The sequence below is a fragment of the Symphalangus syndactylus genome, chromosome 2 (assembly GCF_028878055.3).
Source record: "Symphalangus syndactylus isolate Jambi chromosome 2, NHGRI_mSymSyn1-v2.1_pri, whole genome shotgun sequence".
NCBI classification, from domain to species: domain Eukaryota; kingdom Metazoa; phylum Chordata; class Mammalia; order Primates; family Hylobatidae; genus Symphalangus; species Symphalangus syndactylus.
In genome coordinates, this window is record NC_072424.2 from 13,893,570 (window position 1) to 13,917,577 (window position 24,008).

General features: G+C 56.0%; 2 protein-coding genes across 5 annotated transcripts in view; one reads left to right on the forward strand and one right to left on the reverse strand.

Moving 5' to 3' along the window:
• Positions 1–24,008, reverse strand: part of LHPP (phospholysine phosphohistidine inorganic pyrophosphate phosphatase) — a 152,059-nt gene that overhangs the window by 58,739 nt on the left and 69,312 nt on the right. Inside the window, exon 6 of one of the 4 annotated variants that reach the window (XM_055246153.2) lies at positions 1,187–1,421. The exons of the other annotated variants lie outside the window; for them this stretch is intronic. Coding sequence (XP_055102128.1) covers positions 1,326–1,421 — 96 coding nt within the window. The 3' untranslated portion in view covers positions 1,187–1,325. Of the gene's footprint in view, positions 1–1,186; positions 1,422–24,008 lie in introns of those variants that run through there. 4 annotated transcript variants of the gene reach the window in all.
• LOC134735922 (uncharacterized) lies at positions 15,822–23,475 on the forward strand. The gene is made up of 4 exons (XM_063634193.1): positions 15,822–15,936; positions 16,835–16,871; positions 17,609–17,878; positions 23,172–23,475. Exons 1-4 carry the CDS (start codon positions 15,822–15,824, stop codon positions 23,458–23,460), a joined length of 711 nt encoding a protein of 236 aa, XP_063490263.1. The 3' UTR covers positions 23,461–23,475.

A 24,008-nucleotide genomic window follows, 5' to 3' on the forward strand; every position in this document is an offset into this window, starting at 1 on the left:
TACAAGAGAACAGGCTCCATGTGACCACGCACAGTGTCATGGTGTCAGGACATGCTGACGTGAAGGAGCCGAGGCCGCCCCAGGCTGCAGGCAACGCACCCCACCCCTGCCATGCCTTAAGCTCCCTAGATGTCTGCGGGCTCGCGTGTTCAGGCAACATGCTCCACCACTCGGCCCAAGGCCCCCAGGTGGGATCGCCACCCTGGATCCCCCATGGTCCACGCCTGTGCAGCCATCCCTCCCCCAATGTGCTCTGTATCCTGCTTGGCCAGCCTTGCCCAGCATCATGTGACTCTACCAATGGCCCTGCAGGGAGTGAGCCCCCCAGCAGGGTAACCACAAAGCCATGGGAGGCTTCATCCCCAGCCTCACCCCAAGACCTGCACCCTCACCCTCCTCTAGATGGAGATTTTCCAAGTGGACTGTGATTTACTCCAAGACAAAAATCATGTTGTTATGTATCCTTGTCCTTGAATTCCTGAGGATATGGGGATTCAGGTAAAAAGTAATCAAATAAAGCTATGTGGTGACTTCCACTCCAAACACAAACAAAGGGGACTACTGTGCCCAAGTTCCCTTTGGAACTTGTCCAGCGGCTCTGGTTTGTAGCTCACCCAGGTTACCTGGGCACCATCCCTTGTGTAACAGGCATTTGCTGAGCACAACTGAGCGCCAGGCCCTGGCGAGGCCCAGCTCTGCCCATTCGCGTGGGCCTTCTCTGTCTATCAGCTCAAAACCAGGTCTGCCTACTGAGCACTCAGAACTACCCACACCACAGCCGTCCAAACTTCCTTTAAACCGCACACCAACACCTCACGGTACAGCCCAGAAAGTGAAGTCTCTGATGGCTGAGGGACATCCCAAAGTCATGCTGCTAGGAAGTGGCCGAGTGGGGATTTGAACCCTGGTGCGTGTGGACTCCAGGCGGCCTCAACACTTTGAGGAGTTGGGACTAAAATGTGATGTCTTCAGCCAGGATCCTCGTGGGCACCGACCGCCTGTCTCGCGCGCCTGAAATTAATTTGCCAGCATCTTCAGGCTTGTCTCTGATTGGTGAGAGAACAAAAAAGAAGCATCTTCCCCAGAGAATAAATGAACCACAGACTCTGCGCTCCATCTTTGATGAAATGCAGATTTCCCATTAAAGAAAAGCCTTCGTTTAAAAAACATACAAAAAAGACTGAGAAAGGATATGAATATGCAATTTATAGAAGAAACAAATATCAGCAACCGAGGAAGACAGAAAAAGCCTTTAGTCTCATTATCAATCAAAGAAGATCCCATTCTTTTCCTATCAATGGAGGCACGTTTTAAAAATGACACTGCTAGTCCTTGGTGTTATTTGTTGGTGAGGGTGTCGAGAGTTGCAGGATTATCCACAGTGCAGATGGGAGAGCAACTTGATGTCTGGAGGCAGAATTCTGCAGAAGTACCAAACACCTTAGAATTTTGCATACCCTTTGACCCAGCAATTCCATGTGTGAGAAGTCATCTTAAAGCAAAAATCCAAAGTCAGTGCAAAGCCATGCTACAACAATGAGCAATGCAGTCGGGTTTACAATAATGAAGAATTGGAAACACGTGCAGCATCTAACCATAATAATAATAAGGGGCTGTTTAGGATGCGCCCACACGCGGGAGCAGCCTGCAGCCATTAAAACGATGGCCCTGGAGAACGCACGGTGGTGTGGAAGGGTGTTCTGGAACTGGGCACTGGGAAGAGATATCCCAAAACAGCCCATGCTCCTGACCTCGCTGTGGACTAGAACACAGAGGGCACACTTGGGCACAGAGTTCGGAAGGTGGACACCCAGCGGTATCAGAGGTCACTGTCACCTCTAGATGGTGGGCCGGTTGGTGGTTTACTCTCTGCCTTTCACTTCTTCAGTTTGCTGAAGTTTTCAAGAGGGAACACAAACACAAGTTTAGGGGCCTGAATTTGAATACCACCTCTGCCACCTCATAACTGTGGCCTCTGCAAGGCTGTAGAGACTAAATGAGCCAGTGCATGTACGCACTAAATAAACACTGGGGACTGAGGTCAACCAGCTAGCGCCCAGCCTGGTTCCACTACGTCCCAGCTGTGTGACCTCAGGCCAGTGACTTCATTCATCTGTAAGGGGGAATAATGGCCTGAGGACTTGGGGCAGGTTTAGCAAGGTAGCGTGTACAAACAGTTCGGGGCAGAGCTGGGCCCAGAACAAGAGCTCAATAATGTCAGAGGTTTTATTATCAATAAGAAAAAATACAAACTATTATATTGAGTTTTTTTTTGAAAAATAAAGAGGCTAACAGTCATGACAGACCAAGTACCTTAAAGCAACTAGAAAGTCAGATAAAATATATGAAACGATGACATTCAGGCCCCACACACCAGGCAGCGCAGGACCGTGGGCCTAGAAAGGAGGGACACTCCAATAAGGCCAGCCCTACAGGTGCCCTCTGCAGAGCAAGGTCCCCCATGCTGACCTCACAGCTGGGGGACACTTCCCAGGCTGTGGGAGGGTCCAGGGAGATCAGACGGGGACACAGGCTGGGTGGGTAGCACAGGGTGTGGTGCAAAGCGCTGACACACCAGGACCCAGTCGGGCTTTGGACAAGTGGGGAGGGCCAGGCCCTGTAAGGCAGGGACCCTCCCTTCCTCCCTCCCTTCCTCCAGGGAGAGCTGTGCCTTGTAGAGGCCCCATCTCACTCTGGGGTCTCCTAGACTACAGTGCTCACTCGCCCTGGCAAGGCTGTCTCCTGCAGGCCTGTGGCTCTGGTCCAGCCAGGAGTTCGCCCACCCTGCCTGTTCTCCACTACTGAGCTGAGGGAAACACTGACACACTCATCCCTCACCCAGCCCCACTGGCCCACCCAGGAAGAGAGCAAAGGGGTCAAGGGCCTCCACTCGGGAGGCAGAGAGCACAGTGGCGTTGAGAATGGCTGGCTTCAAATCCTGGCCCAGCTGCCCCCTCGCTGGATGTACTCAAACCTGTGATTCAGTCTCTCTGAGTCTCACTTTCCTCACCCTAAAGTGAGACTAAAATGCCAGCCGCATCAAGCTGCTATTGGTAGTCAGTGAATTATGTCTGTGCAGTCTTTAGCCCAGAGGCTAAGAGCACACAGCAGGTACTCAATAAATGACAGCCGCAATTATGAGCAATCTCCTGTCCACATTTGCCTCATTCCTTCGTTAAAGAACCTAATTCTGTCTAGAAATCTCTGCCAGTTGCAAAGTCTTTGGAAAGTCCCTAAAGCCCAGAGATGGAAAAAGTGTACAGAAATGATGATGGGGGAAAAGTGAGCCCTGGGACCCGTCAAGTTCACAGCCCATCCAGGAGTCAGCGAGGTGCAGACAGCCCACCTGGCCCCGCCCACCCAGCCCCTCCCACCTGGCCCCACCCCTTCAGCTCCTCTAGGGCTGTCAATGATAGAGATGACAAGGACAGCAGCAGCAGCATTAATGAAGCAGTGGCTGTGCACCAGGCACTATGCTAAGCACTGCATGCACATTATTAAACTGCCAAGTCCCATTATAGAAACTGAGTCCAGGCCAGGTGTAGTGGCTCACGCCTGTAATCCCAGTATTTTGGGAGGCCAAGGCAGGAGAATCACTTGAGCCCAGTTCGAGACCAGCCTGGGCCACAAAGGGAGACCCTGTCTCTGCAAGAATTTTAAAAATGAGCCGGTGCGGTGGTGCATGCCAGTAGTCCCCCCTCAGGCATGCACCCTACCCAGGAGGCAGAGGTGGGAAGATCACTTGAGTCCAGAAGGTCAAGGCTACAGTGAGCCATGATTGCGCCACTACACTCCAGCCTAGGTGACAGAGCAAGACCCTGTCAATAAATAAATAACATGAATAAATAAATAAATAAACTGAGTCTTAGGTTGAAAAACCTCTACCTGGCCCAGGTCGTCCCAGCTGTAAATGTCAGAGCAGGAGCTGAATCCAGGCAGCCCAGGCTGACCACCATCCCCCAACTACAGGCTCAAGGCCTCCTTCTATCTGCAGTGGAGGCTCTCGAAGAAGACCCACGTGGAGCTGTCCACAGGAGCGCCCAGTTCACAGAGCACGGTGCTGCAAGGACAACAGGGTGGCTCTGTCCCTCCTGGAGCAGGAAAAGAACAGATGCCAACAGCTTAGCCTGTGATAAGACAGATGCGGTGGGCCCCTTACCTCCTTCTGCAGACAGAGGAGGGGCCCGGCCGGGGGAGGGGGTCTCTGTGCAGCTCCCAAGGTGACAATATCACCGGGAGTCACACAACATTCAAGAATGGCTGTAGGCCAGATGTGGTGGCTCACGCCTGTAATCCCAGCACTTTGGGAGGCTGAGGCGGGCGGATCACGAGGTCAGGAGATCGAGCCCATCCTGGCTAACACGGTGAAAGCCCGTCTCTACTAAAAATACAAAAAATTAGCAGGGCGTGCTGGTGGGTGCCTGTAGTCCCAGCTACTCGGAAGGATGAGGCAGGAGAAGGGCGTGAACCCAGGAGGTGGAGCTTGCAGTGAGCCGAGATCGCGCCACTGCACTCCAGCCTGGGCGACAGAGAGAGACTCTGTCTCAAAAAAAAAAAAAAAAAAGAATGGCTGTAATCCTGGCCCTGTGGTGCCGCTGTTGGGATTTTCCCAGGGTTTCGGTGCAGTCCGAGCTCAGTGCATCCTGGCTGCAGGAGCAGGGGGTGGGCAGGAGGAAAGCGCCATATTCTCCCCGCGTGAGGACCCCACTTGGGTTCTGTCCCAGCTCAGCATATGGATTTCTCATTCTCTTTCTCCAAGTTCCCCTTTGTCGGACTGAGTCCATTGAGCCAGAAAATCAGCCGTGTTCTGGGGACGACCAAGTCACAGGGACCTGGCTTCCCGTGGTGCTGTCACTCATCAGCTGGGTGCCTGATCAGAGTCCCAGGGTGCTAAAAGCAGGCACTGACTCCCCCACATTGAGGTCCCCAGAAGCCCCCCTTGTACAGAATAAAGGAACGCTAGGAGGCCGTGAAGCGCTGAGAGGCGCTCATTATCAGCTCGGAAGGCCAGCTTAAAGGATATTCCAGTAATTGCAAGGTTTTTGGTAAATGTTAATTACGGTTGCCTTAATTAGCTCCAAACCCATTGATCTATGGATTATATTAGGTTTATAAGTGTAATTACCTTAACAGGCATATGGATTACAATTACGCTCCAATTAAACCCCAAACGTATAGCGTATAAATTAGCAAAGGGATCGTCCTGATTGTCCAGGGTTAGGCTATTGAAATGTTGCTACTTTCAGGGCCTCATGCTGGGGCTGGTCCTTTGCAGGCGGGGACTTTGGGGAATTTGGAGGCAGGGGGTTCAAATGGTCTCTGGCAGCCACGCGTCCAGTCCATCTAGACCCGATTTAGAAATGACTACAGGGGCGGGGGCTGGCAGGCCCCAGCCTGGGGGGCAGTGGCTGGAGGATTAAGAGCTGTGCCTGCTCAGCTTGTCTTCTCTCAAAGAAATCAGGACACCCAACAGCCCATTAATGATGCCCCTCACTGCTCTCCCTCCAGGTGGAGATGGCTTTCTTGCCTTGTCTGGGGGAGGGGCAGGTGCTTCTTTAGACAGCTCCATGTGGATCTGCTGTGGGGGATTCCAGTACAGACAGGAGGCCTAGAGCCTGTATGTGAGAGAGGGGTGGGTGGTGGCAGGGTGGTGATCAGCCTGGGCTGCCTGGATTCAGGGCCTGCTCTGCCACTTACAGCTGAGATGACCTTGGTCAAGTAGTTTTTCAACCTAAGACATTATTTCTATAATGGGGATCCGGCAATTTAAGAATGTGCATAAAGTGCTTAGCAGAGTGCCTGGTGCACCATGGCTGCTCCATTCACACGGCTGCTGCTGCCATTAATATCATGAACTCACTTCCAGGGTGGGGAAAGGCTGGAGGGCAAGAGTGCAGGAGGGCAGGGGGAGCCTGGAGTACCAGGCCCTGCCATTCTCCCAGCCCCTCTTCTAACAAGCAGGGATGGGGCACTGGGAAGCCCCACGAAGCCTGGAAGACAGACAGGTGACAGGTGAAGGGGAGGGGATGGACATGCCTGTGCTCAGTGGGGAGGCTGCGGTGGGCCTGAGGGTCTCAGGGCCCTGGGCCTCAGCAGGGTCCCTGGTGGAAAAGCACTGTAGGAAGCTGCCACCTGGGGGCCTGTGTGGGCATCCTGCGTGAGCCTCCATGGTGAGGTCAGGCCGGAGCGAGGTCAGAGGTGGCAGCCCTGCTTCCCAGGGAGCCTTGCCTGGTGCTTCCCAAGGCCTGCAGGTGGAGGGCGCTCTGGCTCCCCACACGCCCTGCGTGAACTGCCCTCCCAGCTGTGGGTTTTCTTTCCGGGGGGCCAGCCAAGCCTGCAGGGTCTCAGGGGCTGCAACACTTCCGCCCACCCTGGCTGAGGCATCTCTCCATCCCAGGGACCCTGGCCTCTCCACATGTTGGGGTCCTAAAGCTCTGGGTCTCCCACTCTGGGATCCCTGCTGAGGACGGCCTCCCACCACCTGACCCTTACCCTCCCACGCACCGGCCTCCACCCCGAGGGTCCTGTGATTTGGTGAGGGAAGTGTGGGAGGGGTTGGCAGGCTCTGCCCCCCTAGAGCAGGCAGCGTGAGCAAGGAGTCCACCAGAGCCTGGGGAAGGGGTGCTGGGGTCAGTGTGAGGGCAAGGATGGGTGTCTGGAGAGGCCAGGGGTGCCGAGCTTGCTGATGGTGAGTGTGACCATCAAGGACGCAGAGGGAGGGGTGGAGGTGAGTCCAGAGCCCTGGGGGTGCCCAGACAGGCTTGGACCTGGGGTGTGCCCCAGCGGGATGGGATCGGGCCTCTCTGGGGCCCCAGGCGAGTTGCTCATCAGTCCAGCTGACTTCCTTCTGCTCAGTCTCTGAGGCAGGGAGGAGGTGAGGCTGGGGGGGGAGCCATCTCCCCAGGAACCCCAACTTCATGGAGACACTGGCACTAATGTTGGTGGAGGCGCCAGTGATGGCGACAGGCCTGGGGGAACACATGATTTAATGGGAGGTGGTGGCTCCCATGGCCCCATTTTATGGATGGGTTGTGTAGAAACAGGCACGGAGAGACTGAACAGCTGGCCCAGGACGGCAAGGTTAGGAAGGGCTCGGCCAGGCCTCTGCACCCAGGCTGGCACAAGTAGAGCTCTAGTCCACCACCTGGACCAGCCTCCTCTGTGGGACCCAGGGCTGGTCCCTGCTGCGGAGCTTGGACGTTAACCTGGGGACACACAGGGACGGCAGGGCCGTGGGCAGGAGGGCTCAGCTGTCCTAGAACTCTGTGGGCCTGCTAGGTCCCTCCTGGCTGCGCTGGCTTCCCTGCCCCCAGCTGGCATTCCAGAGCCTCCTTTCCGGAATCGCCGCCTGGAGAGGGGAAGCGAGTCTATCTTCCCCACGATCGGCCAAGGTAGGGAAAAGGCACGGGGGACACACCTGTGTGCACACGTTTGTACACTGGTGTTCACACGCGGACCAGGAAGGGAATGGCCCTGTGCACATAAACACGCTGCAGCTCTGCCCCTCTGGGGCCGCCTCCCACGCCACTGCAGCCAAACCACCTGGCGCACGAACCCTCCACACCCTCCCCCACCCACACGTTTTCAGAAGTCCTAGGAAGAAACAAAAGCAGACACACTCACTTTGAATGCAGTGCCACAGGGCGCAGTGGCAGCGTGGGCGCAAAGGAGGACAGCCACAAGAAATGCTGTGCCTTGTGTCGGGGGAGTAGGGGGGACAGTCACCCTCCAGCTAGGGCAAGGGCTCAACAACCAAGACGGGGGTCACCCCAGCCCCCTGCCCCACAGCTGCCTGGGGGCAGAGGCCATAAGACACAGGTCAGGAGAGAGGGTATGAGGATGACTGTGCCAACAGCTTACTAGGCTGCCTCGGCAAGGAGTGAGCCCCCCATCACAGGAGGTGTTCACGTCCAATTCACAGCATGCAGAGGAGAGGAGTCCATTTGCAACAAGGAGCCTGGCTCAGAGGCCCTTAATTCTCTAACCCCTGGGCCTCTGAGATCCAGCACTGGCTGGAAGCCTGGCCCATCCGCCCTGCATGCCAAGGTCAAGGCACCTGTGCCACCCAGTCCCTGTGAGGACAGCGTCGTCCTCACAGCCACCGATTACCATGCCAGGTGCTTCACAGACACGACTTCATTTTATTTAACATTCAACTAAGTAGGCATTGCCACCCGCATTTACAGATGAGAAAAGCAAGGCTCAGAAAGGTTGTCATTTGTCTCAAAGTGCCCCACTAGGCACTCAGCCAGGATTCAACCCGGGCCTCTGATTCCGGAGGCCATGCCCTTCCCAGCCATGCCCACAGGGTCAGAGGCAGCCCAGCCTGGCAGCTCCTTCCCCGGATGTAAGGTCCCATCCTGCAAATCACACCAATGGACCACCATGGCGACCCCAGATACTGTGCTCAGATTAAGGGAAAAAAAGTAAAAAATGATTTCTTCTATGAACTGTTAAGGTTTTGCTAACAAGACTAAAGTGAAGAAAGAAAAAAGAAAGCTTTTTCAGAACCAGGGTTCAGAAATTAGGAGTTCCTTCCCTTCTCTTAAATATCCCAGTTTAGCTGATAAAATTCATTGGCCAAATCTTTTTTTTTTTTTTGAGACAGGGTCTTGCTGTGTTGTCCAGGCTGGAGTGCATGGCTACTCACGAACTCCTCGAACTCCTGAGCTCAAATGATCCTCCTGCCTCAGCCTCCCGAGTAGCTGGGGCTACAGGTGTACACTGTCATGCCCTGCTAATTTATTTTTTTATAGAGACAGAGTCTCACTATGTTGCCCAGGCTGGTCTCAAATCCTGTGCTCAAGCAACCCTCCTGCCTTGGCCTCCCAAAGTGTTGGGAAAACAGATGTGAGCCACTGTGCCTGGCTATACATTCATCAAACCTTTATGTCCACAATGCATTGCTGGAACATTGTTTTGTGGAAAAAATCAATTAGATTTTCACTTTAGACGTACTAGTTCCCATTCAGGTCTAACCACAAGAATCACTATTGCCACTTAAAAGTTAATAGATGTCAAGTGTTTTACCATGCATATATTTATTCTACAATGGAATGTCTCGCTGGCTGCCCCCCCTTCTCCACTGTCTTGCCAGGTTAGGGAGATTTCAAGGCTACCAAGGCTGTGATCCCACCTTGGTTTGTGAGAAGGCCACAGCAGAAAGAGCTAGCCTCAGTGTCCGGGGACCCAGGCTCCTGCTGAGGCTCTGCCAGACAAGCTGTGTGGCCTTGGGGAAGCCTCAGGGTTCGCTGAGATCAGCCAACCTGTCCCTCGGAGCTCCATTCTTGAAGATCCACCTGCTCGCCCACCAAGGGTCTCTACCTGGGCATCTAACAGGCCTCTTGATCCCAAGGCGGCCAAAGCAGGCCCCGCTCAGTGAGCAGCATCACCTCCCATGCCCTCCTCCCACCCAGCCGTGCAGGCCAAAGCCAGGAACCCCAGAAAACATGCCTCAGCCACAGGTGCACAGTGGCGGCCCCGAGGTAGGAGGGGGAGCAGCCTGCAGTTCTGAGACCCACCCACCTCGACAGAAGGCCTCTCTGGGGTCCAGGCTGATTGATTATGCACTGCAGACAAAAATCAGTAGAGCAAACTCAGGAACTTGGAAGGAGGTGAATGGAGCCCTCCCTCCCCTGGCTATGGTGGAGCTCCCTGGAGCCCAGGGCAGGGGGTTCCGGGTAGAAAGAGAAAAGAGTTAACACCAACCACCCAGCTCATGCGGGAGCCTGAAGGTGAACGAACCAGAGGATCATGTTCACAGTAGGCAGAGCCAGCATGGGGCCCCCACTCATTTTACCATCACAGAAATGGTTCCGGAGTGGCCCGGGCCTCAAGGGAAGCAGTCTCCCCAGCTCCAAGGCTGGCTGGATTTTTCTGAACTTTTCTTCTTACATAGGTTTTCTGGGTGATCCTGTGGCTTGAAAAGGCTCCCTTTTACCTCCCAGGAACTCCCCTAGAGACAAAGGGAGCTTGCTGACCGGGGAACTCTGAACACACCCATCCACAGCGAATAGACCCCAGCCCAGGCTCACCAGGCACAGGGGCATCAGGCGGTACGTGGGAGCCCAGAGGCTGCCCTGCCTGGACAGGGCCATGTGGATTATTCTAAAGGGACAGTGTGGCCACCCACCTCCACTCACTGTTATAAGCCAGCATCTGAGATTATGCAACATATGTGAACAGCTGATAACCGACACTGACCACTCAGCACTGCAGAAGCAAGGAAGTGCTGTATCCCTGGAACGACATCCTGCCAGGGCCCAGGAGGCCCGATGGCCCCGCTGGTCAGGGCTGGGTCCAGCCTGAGCAGCCCCCCACCCCAGACTGTTTCTCCTGGAGGGGTAGGGCCAGCCCTGACCTCCACCAGGCAGCTAGAATTCCTCCGCTTTCAGGCAAGGCTACAGCATCCAAGCCAGGGGCCTCGGGCGCCCAGGGAGGGGCCTTTCACTCCCTCAGTGCGGCCCCAGGGAGGCCCCAGGTGGAAAAGACACCCAAGAGACGGGAGACAGAAGCTCATCCTATTTGCATGCTCACACCTCTGTGGGTGGACACTGGGGGCAGGGGGTGGGAGAACGAGCTGCAGACTCTTCTAGAACTTTTCTTTCCTCTACAAAGCCTGACACTAACTAATAGACTCACTCGCAGAATCTAAAGTTGAAATATTTATGAGAAATTAGAAAGTTTAAAAACATGAAAATCAGTTTAAGAAAGCAATTTTTTTTGTTTGTAATGAAAAGGGGGAAAAAAGGGAAACAGTCTAAACGTCTGTTAACAGGGGACTGCAGGAACGAACTGGAACTCCACACCGAGGACAGGTGTGCCGCCACGACAGCTCACAGCCATCGGGAAGCACAAGGTCCTGCTTCTGCCAGTGACTTAGACAAGGGTATCTGGGATGCACCATGAAGTGAAATGAGCAAGGTGCAAAGAGGAACAGGACAATTCCATTTCTAAAAACCAAACAGGACAACCTCCTGTGTGTGTGCAAGCGTGTGCATGTGTGTGTGCAGAAAAAGAAGCCTGAAGGGTTAACGGAGCTAAATCTGGGTGGGAGGTGGGGTAAGAGCGGGAGAGGTACAGAAAACATGAAAACCACAGTAAAAGAGCAGCGTATGTGTGATGTGATGTTCCCTGAAAATGTAGAATACAGAATTCTACCTGTACTATTTTTGTATCTAAAAACTGATATAAAACAAAGTAAGCACGCGTGTGAACAAACAGCAAGAGAAGCGTGGTGAGGCGGGGAACACGGATCATGAGGCTGGCAGGTGGGGCACAGAAAGACCTGCCTTACCCACCAAGATACAACCGCATGAGGTCGGGCGCAGTGGCTCATGCCTGTAATCCCAGCCCTTTGGGAGGCCGAGGCGGGCGGATCACGAGGTCAGGAGATCAAGACCATCCTGGCTAACATGGTGAAACCCTGTCTCTACTAAAAATACAAAAATACAAAAAATTAGCCAGGTGTGGTGACAGGCACCTGTAGTCCCAGCGACTCAGGAGGGTGAGGCAGGAGAATGGTGTGAACCCAGGAAGCAGAGCTTGCAGTGAGCCGAGATCGCACCACTGCACTCCAGCCTGGGGAACAGAGCGACAATCAGTCTCAAAAAAAAAAAAAAAAAAAAAAAATACAACCACATGAGATCATTCAGTGTCTTCTTTAGTTAATAATGGGAGCTCACATGAAAAGGAACAACCCAGGGCCTGGCAGGGGCCTAGCACAGGCCCTTGAGAATACGTGGTGGCTGCCACCCAGCAAAGGGCACAATGTGTACAGACCTGGCACGGCCCCGGCCACAGCAGGTGCTAACAACCCTCTCACCCTGCCCACCAGCGGCCAGGGATGGTCTTGGAGAGACGGGCGATCCTAGGGTCTGGAGTGCACCCCTTCCACCCCACCTGCAGGCGACTGCCTCGAAGACCTTGTGCTGTGTGAAGGGGTCTTGTGCGCTTTGGCAAGGGCCTTCCCACCAGCTTGGCAGAGGGAGGGAGGAAGGACAGCATCCCGGCGAGCCCCGGGTTCTCACATCACACGCCGGAGACACACATGCCTGGTCAATACCACCCCTCCCGCCTCTGCTCTGAGCTCCATCAGCGCCGTGACTGTCGCCAGCCACCACTGGACTTAATGACAGCGAAAGTGCTGCATTCCCCCCCAACTGAACTTCCCTGCCTCTTGCAACAGAATGACAGCGTCGGCCTTTACAGACCTAAATTATGCCTGTGGTTTGTTTGTACTGATTTTGGGAAAGATTAAAAAAATAAAAAACCACAGGAGACACATGTTAAAAACTCATCTTTATCCTGCAAGCGTGCATACACACTCACAGTCGCACTAACACTTCCACCCCACCCCGCCCCCTGCCCCCTGACACACTCGCTGGGACTTTCATGCCCATGTGGAGCTCGGCCCTTCTTCCTGCTACCTGGGAGCAGCTGCCAGCCGCTGACAGCTCAATAAGGCGCCCGCATAGTCCTGCCGCTTAGGAGGCTGCCAGGCTCGCCCACACTGCCCCTGCACAAAGACCCTCCTGCACAAAGCAGCTTCCTGCCTAGGTGCATGGGCTGCCGTGGGCACCACTGCAGGGGCCACCAGCACCCCCGGATGAAACAAAAATTTGTTTAGATGTGGCAATGACCATTTGGGGAGCTCTGAGCAGGGACCAGGCGGAAGTCTAAGTTATGGGCATGATCTCATTTCATCCTGGGATGGCCTGGGAGGTTGGCACAATACTACGCCCCCACTTTCCAGATGAGGAAAGGAAGCGAGGGACTCAGCTGAGGCCCCGGCATCCAAACCTGATTTTTGTCTATCTGGAGGGAGTCACACACAGGAGCCCCCCTTCACTGCAAAGGGGCTGCGGGGCCAGCAGAGGCTGTGGCCCTGTAAGGACAGCTCTGCTCCGGGGGTGGGGGCACTGGGGAGGTGACAGACAGAGCTCTCTCCTGGAGAAGTTCCTCCTTCACTCAGCTCAAAGAACTCATATCCTCAGAGTGGGGCAGAGACAGGGGGACACCCTCTAGGAGCCACCGTCCTCCCAGACAAGCCAAGAAAGGAAGCCCAGCCCAGGCCTCCCACGCGCAGACCTGCGCACATATGCGCTCGCACCGCAGTGGCAAGCACACTCGATGTGATCACCTTCCACATACATGATGGTGTCTGCACCAGGAGGGACGGCCACGCCCTGAGCAGGCCTGCTGGGACCCCACCTCATCGCATCTGCAATCTCATCTAACACTGTGAGGTCCCGTGACGGGGGTATCCTTCTCCCCACTTCAGAGATGAGAACACCGAGGCCCGGCCACTCAGCCAGCCGCAGAGCCAAGGCTCGTGCCCAGAGCTCTGTACACGCTCTCAGCAGCCCACACAACCTCATGGTAATAAAATACAAACACAGGTGCCAGGCCTCCTGCAGGGTAAGACTGTTGGCCCAGAGGTGGATTCGGGTCTGGTGGTAAATAGACAGCTCGGGCTGTCAGCTTGAGCACACCTGCTCCCCTGAGATCCACCCAGGATCTCAATGCCCCACACTTGTTGGGAGCGGACACTGGAGCCTGCCTGGACACCTGGCTCCCCAGGTGCCTCAGTCATTGCCATGGCCCCTGCCAGTCTGCTCCTGGCTCCCGGGGACTCTGGGCTGGCAGGCTCACCCACAGCCAAGGAATATTCATTTTGGGGAGCAGTCCCTCCCACCCCTGGTTCCAGAGAGGGGAGGCCTTCCGCTCCATTCCCCAGAAGACACGAGATGGGAGGACCCATCATGACTCTACATGGGGGCGGACGGAGGCTTCCCTGGTGGTTGATGCCTGGTGAGGCACATACCTGTCTCTCAGATCAGCCCTGGGGAGGCTGCCCCTACCCACTCCAGCTCTGCTGGGCTTTCAGCATCAGCCATCCCAGGGGCCTTGCAGGGTCACCCCACTGCTGTCACCAGGCTTGGCTGGGAGGCCAGGGTGCGGCAGCTCCGGGAAGGCACAATCACCGTCCCAGGAGAGGAACCGGTGAGATACCGGCAACTCTGGGTACGATCTTAACTCTAAAACCGCAGTTTATAAATCGTTGCTTTTAGTATGCATTTGTTTGTTTCTTTGTTTTTTTAAAAAAACAGGTTGAACAAAATGCTAACTGTGGTTCCTTTTGGAAGGTGGGATCGTGGATTATTTTCTTTGTGATTTTCTGTATTTTCCAAAGAAGGCATGCATTTCTTATATTATCAGAAAAAAATACATTAATTTTTAAAAGAAAAAAATTGAAGGTGCTATCAAAAATGTACAAACTAGAAGGATTAATGGAATCCCAAATATACAAAGTGGCTTTTCTGTGCGCTGCTGTGCTGGGCCCAGACAGGCCCCACGGACCCCTCCACAGAGCTGAGAAGTGCAAGATACAGCCCAGCCGCCGCCACCGCCATGGGCAGCTGAACTCCTCAGGGCCAGTGGTCCTGGCAACCTAGAAGTCCCATCTCCAGAAAGGCCCTGAGCCCAGAGAAGACTCCCTGTTTTGAAGCCCCAAGGCTCAGCCCTTGTGGGGCTCCCAGACCTCCGCCTTCCCAGGGCACCTCTGCTGTTCCTAGTGAGCACATCGCAGCAGCCACGGCACAGCCACCTGGGCCTGCACTGTCCTCGCTGGAATGATGGCTCTGGGATGGGGGCAGACTCCACACGTGGGCCGACCAGGGGTGTCTAGGGTCTGGAGGACAGGCAGTGTCTACCCTCAGGTTGGCCACAAACTCCTGTCCCTCTGGGGAGTGCGCCCTGCCAACCCCTGTGGGGGCCATGCAGGAAGGAGCAGCCAGGGAGGCGGAGCCTGGGAGGATGGAGGCTTGTACTGCTCGAGCTGGAGTGGGGGCATTTTCTCTCCTATTCAACCCTCGGACAAGGCCCTGTCCAGGTATCTAGCCCTCTGACCGGTACAGCCTGAGGACCCGCTGGGCCCACACCCTGAGATGGGGATGGGTAGCAGTGAGGTGCAGCACAGCAACCCCCACTCGCAGGGCACACGCAGTGCAGTGGCAAGGACAGACACTCAGCCCAGAGCTGCTGCATCCCCACTGTGGCAAGAGCAGTGGGCAGGCAGGGACCGGCGATAATGACCATGACGGGGCCTAGATGTGCAGGACCCTCAGCCTCGGTCAGGGAGACGGCTGGACACCACTGACGAAAGGCAGGCAGGTGCGTCCACAAAACCCCATGAACGTGAGGGGAGGTGAGAGGGCAGAGGGGAGAGTAGGGGCAAGGAGGCGATCAGGAACAGGCAGCAGGGCGAAGTGAGCCCCCGGAAGGAGGCAGGGAGGTGGGCTTCTGGGAAAAATGGGCCTCCAGCCTGGCTGGGCCTCAGGGTGCAGAGGGCTGGGATGGGGACCAAGGTCTTCCGGTAACTGCCCCCTCCCCCAGGCTGGCACTGGCCTGCCCCTCTCTCTGGTCCCCACCTGGGGATGCAGGAGAGCTGCAGGCTGAGCTGGAGCAGGAGAAGCTCTGATGCAGGAGGCAGCTCCATTCCCCCAGTGCCCCCTCCAGTCCCAGGGAGACCCTGGACCTGAGACACAGGCTGGAAACAGACTGCCAGGGCCCAAGTCCCACCTGCTGGCTGCATCCCCTCAGGTGGGTCCTAAGCTCTCTGTGCCCTCACCTGTAGGTGGTGATGTATTCGTACCTCTCTGGCTTGTGCAGGTATCTGTAAACACATAATTGCTGGATAACTTCAAGGTCAGTAAATAAGTAAGTGAAGGCACCTGGTGGCTGAGTCCCGCAGCCTGTGGTCACAGTCAGATCTGTGCAAGCCACGTGCCCACCAGAGCCAGTGATGGCATCTGTGTTCCATGCTGGCCCGAACACCAGCCCCAGACCCCAGACTGCCCCAGGTGCTGGTCAGCTCTAAGTGCGGTCCCGGGCACAGTGGGAAGGTCATGGGGGCAAATGCAGGTGGAGCCTTTGGTGAGGCAGCCACCGAGTCTGCAGGGGCTTCCAACTCCAGGAGCCTCAGCTGGAGAGGTGTCTCAGGAGAGACCCCTCAAAGCCCCCTCCTGCTGTCCGTTTCATGTTTGGACAGGGACAGACTGTGGGCACAGGGCACTCTGCCAATGAGCAGATGTCAGCATCTCCCCAGGGCCATGGGGAGGCAGCACCCCTGCAGTGGGGAAGTAGGGGTGAAGGAAAGGTCACCCCATCTGGGCCGGGGCCTGGCCCACCCAGCCCACTCCACTCTGGTCTCCAACATTGCAAATTTGTGCAAATACCATTAGAGCCCTCCCCGATGTCCAGTGTGTCCTAAGAAGCCCTCGTAGCTTGTACTGAGGGATGATGTCATGGGAACTCCCGCCCACAGAAGCCCTCCAGGGCCTCAGTGCCCCCTCGAGTGCCCAAGGCATTTGCCTAGCCACACACTGTCCCCACAGGTGGTCCCAGGCTCACGCGGGGGTCCCGCAGACAGGCATGAGACTTTCAAGCCTCAGCCTGCCATTCGAGATATACCAGCGACACCAAATGCCCAGGTGGAATTCCTCAGGTTGGCCATGGGCCGCGCCTCCGTTAGGTCTGGTGCTAGCAGAGGCTGGCTCTTCCGCCAACTCTAAGCTCAGGAATTGCATCCCATGTGGCCATTTTGAGCCACAGGCAGAGAGCTCCTTCCTGGGCTCTTTCCACAATGAACGCCCCCCACAAAGCAGCCCTCGATAAAGTCAGCCTCCCTTTGATCAAGTTTGGCTCCAGCTCAAATTGTCTATCCTGGCACTGCAGGCTGGTCAGGTTGGCTGTCTCCCCTAAGCACAGTGTGCAGGGGCAGCGGCCCACCTCCAAGCTGCCTCTTGGTGACTCTCCATTCTGGGTGGCTCAGATTACATCGTACTCCAGGACTCAGGCACGCTGCGTGGGTATGGCGGGCTCTCACCCGGCCATCCCAGGGCCCAGGGCCACTTCGTGATTTGGAGGGCCCCTTCCTCCATTAAAAAAGCTGTTAAATAATTTAACAGATTTTTGAAATTATTATTTCTAAAGTGAGAAAGAACATTAAAACATTTTCTTTGGCCCTAAATGTTCCAGAGACTTTTTCCTTCTAATTTTAAAAGAAATTAAACATTTTCTTGAGCCCCTAAAGGCATCGTGTGTCCAGAGCCTGCTAAAGAAGTGAGCCCAGGTTCCTCTGGCTCCAACTCCTGGGAGATCGGGAGCCTAGATCTAGGGCCAGAACTTAGAAGGACTCTGCCCCCTGGTCTTGGTGGCCACCTTGATGTAGCCTTTGGGGTCCTGGGGCCGCTGTAGGGCCAGCTGGAGAAGATGCTCTCTCTGTGGCCATTGGAACCCTGCCTGTGAGAGTCAAACCACAGAGCACCGTGAACCCCAAGCTGTGTTTCAGGCAGCCAAAGTGCAGGGGGTGTGCAAGGCCACCCCGAGCAGCCCCGGATCCCCAGCAAAAATGTCACTCAAACTGCAAAGGCAAAACTAAGCTTAAGGGAGCAGGCCAGTGGGGCCAGAAGCACAAGGCTGTGCTGTGCCTCAGAGTGAACGGCGCTGGGGGGAAGGGGAACTGAGAGCTGTCAGTGGGGTTAGTGAGCAAGGGGCTCCAGGCAGCGGTAAAAAGGCCCCGTCCTGCACAGCCCCCCGGCCCTAGCCTGGCCACGAAGCGGGAGAAACCAGGCTGGGTCCCGGGCCACAAGGCACTGCCGCCCCCTGGTGGGAACCCACAGCCATGTGGACCTGGAGGGACAGGGCGGGGCTGTGTGCCTGGGCTGCAGGGCCCTGCTTGGATGGGAACCCTCCTTGTCTCTGGAGGCCACAGCAGAAGGCACACCTGCCCACCCACCCACGGCATCTCCACCGAGGTGCACAGACACAGAAACAGCACGGCGCCGCAGGAACAGCTGGGCCGGGGCACCTGGAGGTAAAGCCCTCCCCTCCCCACGGTTATCTGGGGACCTAAGTTTCCCTAAATAATCATACTGATGAGAACACCAAGAAAATGAGCAGAAGCTGGTAACTGCTGAACCCTTGCTGTGTGCCAGGAAGTGCGGTGCGTGCTTTTGGCAGGGTATCTCATTCTGGTCTCCCCAGCCCTAGGTGGTAGGTACTCTTATTATGTCTATTTTATTTTTTTGAGACAGGGTCTCGCTCTGTTACCCAGGCTGGAGTGCAGTGATGCAATCTCAGCTCAATGCAGCCTCAACCTCCTGGGCTCAAACAATCCTCCCACCTCAGCCTCCTGAGTAGCTGGGACTACAGGTGGGTGCCACCATGCCTAATTTTTTTTTTTGAGACAGGGTTTTGCTCTGTCGCCCAGGCTAGAGTGCAGTGGCACGATCTCAGCTCACTGCAGCCTCTACTTCCCAGGTTCAAGTGATTCTCCTGCCTCAGCCACCCTACAGGAGTGAGCCACCACGCCCGGCTAATTTTTGTATTTTTAGTAGAGGCAGTCTCGAGCTTCTGGCCTCAAGTGATCCGCTCTCCTTGGCTTCCCAAAGTGCTGGGATTACAGGCATGAGCCACCATGCCCAGACAAATTTTTGTACTTTTAGTAGAGATGAGGTTTCGCCACGTTGCCCAGGCTGGCCTCAAACTCCTGGACTCAAGCAATCTGCCAGCCTTGGCCTCCCAAAGTGCTGGGATTACAGGCAGGGCCACCTCACCCGGCCAACTTTGTCCATTTTAAAGATAAGGAAACTGAGGCCCAAAGTGCCCTGAGCAGGACGTGGCCTTAGGCGCTCGAACGGCTCCGGAGCTGTGCTCGTCTTAAAGATACACCATTGCCTCCCCTTAAGCATTCCAGGTCCACACCCTGGAGAACTCAGGACGAGGGGAGTCATTTTGATTTCCCGATGGCAGACGAGCCACAAGAAAAACTTGTGGGTCCCCTGGTATGCCTCAGGACACCCCAGATTCCCTCCAATCACCCGATTCTCTCAATAAGAGGCCCCGAATAACCACTCTCCACTAGAAGAAGCCCATCTGCCAATGTTGCTGCAAGCTTATCCTCTGATCCCTTGAGGCTGAACTAAAAATAATTCAACCCCTCTAATATTTAGAGAAATGAAGGGCCTTGAAATGTCAGGGAGGCAGCGTAAATCCCAGGAAGTGCTTCCCTCCTCTGCCACACCATGGCTGCAGGAGCTGAGTGGCTGTGAGAGCCTGCACTGGTCAGCAAACCTGGGCTCTGAGGACCATGAGTGTCCAAGCAGTTATGACCTCTGGGCAAGTCAGAAACCACTTTGGGTCTCACTTTTCTGTAAAATGGGATGGGAGAGAAGGAGCTAGTTAATTCCCAGGCTTCTCCCAGGCATGCGAGTCTCGGAACAAATGGCCTATCTGGCAACACAACTTCATCCTCCGTCTCTTCCGGGTCTCAGCAGCACACTCTTCCTAGCAGCTGCACGGCCCAGGGCAGTGGTGCGTGGCCCCCAGGTACGGGGCCACAGCGGGCAGGGGGTCCACCCCACCACTTGGGGAGAGGGATGCCTGTCCACTGTCTCCCCTCCGGCAAGCACAAGGTGGAACAGCTCAGAACAAACAGCCAGCTGCTCCTGTGAAGCCACGGAGTGGGCAGTACAGATGCTCCGCAGCATCAAAGCCTCCCTTCCTCACGCAAAACATCCCAAGGGGCTGAGAGAAGGCAACCAGGAGACCTCACTGCCAAGAAGCAGAGAGGCAGCAGCAAGGCTGGGAGCTGCTCAGGCCCAGGGAGGCTTACAGACCCCAGGGAGAGTGACTGTGTGTGGGGAGGGTGCTCAGCAAGCTCCTGAAGCCCCACATGGTAAGCCCTGCATGGTGACCCCGCATGGTGAGACTCACAAGGTGACCCCACATGGTGACCCCGCATGGTGAGACTCACATGGTGACCCCGCATGGTGACCCCGCATGGTGAGACTCACAAGGTGACCCCACATGGTGACCCCGCATGGTGAGCCCCACATGGTGGGCCCTGCAGGTGGGAGGACCCAGCAGGTCGGTGGGCCTGGGGTGGGAGGCTCAGGGAAGGCGGCCTGGAATGGCAGTGCCTTGGGGCAGTGCTCAGTCAGAGTGAGGTCAAGGACACCACCGAACCCCCAAGAAGGTCTCCTGCCCACCATGGCCCCTTGGCCGTGTCCTTCCCTTTCAGCACACTTGTGGGCCCTGTGGCGGCACATGATAGGGGCACAGACCCACACACATTCATAACGGGGCAACTCGAGCCAGCAGCTTGTGTCCACACAGCCTAAGTCACTCGCACCCGTCAGAGCTCCGAAGTCTCGGGTAATATCAGCCCGGCCCGTGGGCACTGCAGTGGGGCCCACAGAAGCAGGAAATGGGAAAGCCAGCTCCTGGGCCACCTGGCTCTCTGGCCTCAGTTTCCTTGTCTGAGAAGCGAGGGCAGCTGAAAATGGATGCCCTGTGGGGACTGCCTGGCTGCCATCTCTCACAAGCACGGTCTGCAGACACCATCTTGTGGGACTAGGGAGGGGTTTGGGGAAGTTTGGGGCTCACGGTGTCTGCTGCAGGCCTAGTGCTGGGCAGTGGACAGGAGTCTCCACCAGTCCCACCAGCCTTTGATGGGGCCCAGCCTCCCCGCATCGCCAGTGGCACAGCTTGCTCTGGGCTGGGCCCGCCTGCTGCCCACTATCTCTGATCCCTGATTCATGAGGCCACCCACAGCTGCCGGTCCAGGTCCTCACGTCTGGATCTCACGGGCAGAACCCTGACACCCCTAACAGCTCACTGGGCCCCATGCACCCCACAATCACCATGCTCCCAGGATCTCTCAAGGTAGCTGGAAGGTGGCTGGGGAAGCAGGGAGCCTGGGCGAACGAGGTGGGGCCGCCAGCAGTGGTGCTGGGGTCAGCCAAGCTCTGGGTGCACCAGGTTGCTGTGAATGTCTCTGATTCTCAAATTCTTTACTTAAAACCTGGAGACGACAAAATTTACCTTAAGGCTTGCTGTATAAGGAGAAAAGTGCTTGTATGTTCCCTGGCACATTCTAAGTACTAGATTATTCTGAAAAGATGGCTGTTACTTTTATTATTTATATATTACATATGCTGTGTTTATTATTTTTGTTGCTGGAGAGGTCGGGGAACCTGGGCAACCTGGCATCCCACAGCAGAGCCAGGGCTCCATCCCTTCATCTCTCAAGCAGCAGAGGGACCTCGAGAGCTTCCAACACGACCCACCAGGATGCACTGTTCTAGCCAATCCTCCCCAGTCTGTCTGGTTCCCTGGGCTTGGAGCTGCCGCAGGGAATTTAAGTATCTCAGAATTCCAGAGGTCTTCTGCCAATGGCTGGTGGTCTGTCCTGCTTCCTGCCTTCAGGGGTCCCTTCCAAAATGGCACCAGGCACCCCTCCCCTTACTCAACCTTGCAGCCCTGCCCTGCCTGTCCCTCGACACCCCCCAGCCCTCTGGCTCACAGAGCCCTCAGGGAGGTTCTTCTCTGGCTCTGGGATACACAGCAGGGTCTCTGGGCCCCAGCAGCTTGGCCTCCCTGGAGCCCAAAGCCTTGGCCTGTCCGTGTCCTGCCCTGACCCACCGGGCTTGGGGCTCTCTCAGGGTGGTGGGAGAGGGGCCGGAACAATGGCCCAGCCGGGGAGCTTCTATCCAGCCTGGCTGGGTTGGCCTCGGAGCAGGAGCAGGAGTCTATTTGGGACTGCATGCGGGAACACTACCGCTTCCTCTTTCCTGGTTCCAGACAGGTTAACCCCTTCTTCTTCCTCCCGCTGACTCCTGCCAGGACAAAACAAGGACTGACTTCCAGCCCCAGATAGCATCCCTGAAAGCCACACGGCCTCTGGGCAGGATGCTCGCGAGCAAGCCAAACGGCAGGCCCAAGTCCACGGACTGCGCGGCCAGTCTGCACGCACATGCGGCGGGGTGGAAAAGCCCGGGGACCCAGTGCCCGCCCCAGCCCCCACCTTACAGGCCTGCTCCACCCCAGCTTCCGCGTCTGTAACAGGGCAGGAGATCACTGGTTCTCAAGCCTTTCCAGTGGTTTTAAAGCAGCAGAACCTCCCACCCCAGCCCAGGGGAATCCTGCCTGGAACTCTGGAAGCGATGAGAGCTTCTCTGGCTGAATTAGGGGAGGTCCAGGGGCCCCACCTTGATCTCCCCAGTTCCCCTGAGGGAGCAGAGCAGAACTGGGGCTCAGGGGCCCACGGCCTGAGGAGCCTGAAGCAGCTGCTCTCGCAGCCCTGCGGCTCTGAGCTCCTTCAATAGGCGTGTCTCCTCCTGATACCTGGCCCCTGGCCCACAGGTCTTCACAGCATGCACCCCCTAAAGGCCAGCACGGTTTAAACACCCATCGGACTAGGCCAGGCATGGCGGCTGACACCAAGCTAATTCTAGCACTTTGGGATCCTGAGGTGGGAGAATCGCTTGAGGCCAGGAGTTTAGGACCAGCTTGGGCAACATAGCAACACCTTTGTCTCTACAAAAAAAAAAAAAAATTTTTTTTTAATTAGCTAGGCATTGTGGCATGTGCCTATAGTCCTGGCTACTTGGGAGGCTGAGATGGGAGAATCTCATCAGAGGTCGAGGCTGCAGTGCGCTATGATGGCACCACTGCACTCCAGCCTGGGTGACAGAGCAAGACCATGTCTTAAAAATAAAATAAAACCAAACCACAGGACTAACTTAAAACTGTGTGGAAACAAATGGAACTGACAGTAACCACCACATGTGGCAGAGTGGTTCAGAGCATAGATGATGGAGTTCGACTCCCAGGGTTTAAAGGCTGTGTGACCTTAGGCAAGTTACTTGACCTCTCTGCAAAGTGAAGACGACGTCAGTTCTCTCTCATACAGGTGTCTGGTGGGTGAACAATTTCTGGTGGAGTGGGTCCTGTGTCTGTCACTGTTGCAATCAGTGTTTTCCCAACAACCTTAGGAAGAAGGCATGTTGCTATCGCCACCCACAGTAGCAATGCTGAGGCACAGAGAAGTTAAGTAACCAGCTATGGCCACACAATCAAGCAAGGTGTCACCCCTAGGCCGCAGCCCTGGTGCCTGTGTGCTGTGGCAATAGGCGCCGAGCACCCAGGAGGGAATGCTTCCCATGGAGAAACCTTTCAGATGGAGTCCAGGACACCTGAGAAGATACCAGATTCCATCGCTCTTTCTTTCCCTTTCCTTTCCAGGCCTAGAACTACTTGTAAGGCTGGTAGTTCTACTACTACTAGTAGTACTTTTAAAGTACATTGCTACTTTATACGGTCAGGTCAACAGGATCCTCTCCACCTCGTGTCAGCCAAAGCCACACCACCGACAGCGCCAGCCTGGGGAGCGCCCCCCTCGCCGCAGCAGGGCCCCAGCCCGAAGCCCCGAGAGTGCTCAGGAACCTGCCAGGCACTGGGCGGGAAGGACAGGCGCTCATGGTGGTCTCGCCTGTCCCCACAGGGCCCTCACTGGGCCTCAGAGCTTCCTGCAAGGGCCCTCACAAGATCCACTTTTATAGACAGGGAAGGAAGCACGCAGGGCTGAAGTGGCCCAGGCAGGTCAATGATTAGGTCGTGGGTCCGAGATCTCATCCCCTGCCCTTGACCCCAAAGCCCAGGCCTTTCCCCGGCCCTGGGCCAAGGCTGGTCAGGCTGAGAGCCTCCAGACCTCCCGTCTAAGCCGTCCTCGGCCTCTGATGTGCCCATGCTGCCCTCTTCCTGCCGTCGGTGCTCTGCGGAGTCACAGATACAGGAGATTAAAAAAACAAACTAAAAGACAAGCTACCTGCCCTGCTGCGGTAGAGAAAGACAATCCAGTATCTGCCTCCAGCTGCTGAGCTCCCCAGCACTGGAGGAAAGACGGCGATGCCAGATTCCCGGCATGGGCCACCAAGCCTATGACATGCAGGGCGTCTTCTCTGCAATCGTGGGTGGCCCACGCAGCGGGACTCTCCTGTGTCACACTCACTTATCACACCTAGGGTCTCCGAGGGGTTTCCAACACAGCAAAGGGCTCTGCTCTGCCTGGCCCACTGCCCCCGAGCTCCCCACCCCAGGCCCCCTGCATCCCCCGCCCCAATCCCCAAACTCTGCCATTAGAGCCTGCATGGGCAGGGCAT

Bases quoted from the DNA above. Each gene is read 5' to 3' on its own strand.
- LOC134735922 (XM_063634193.1), top strand. From the start codon at position 15,822: ATGCTGGCCCGAACACCAGCCCCAGACCCCAGACTGCCCCAGGTGCTG. The intron at 16,872-17,608 runs GTATGGCGGGCT...CCCCGGCCCTAG, and splicing joins GACTCAGGCACGCTGCGTGG to CCTGGCCACGAAGCGGGAGA. The intron at 17,879-23,171 runs GTAAAGCCCTCC...TTATACGGTCAG, and splicing joins CTGGGCCGGGGCACCTGGAG to GTCAACAGGATCCTCTCCAC.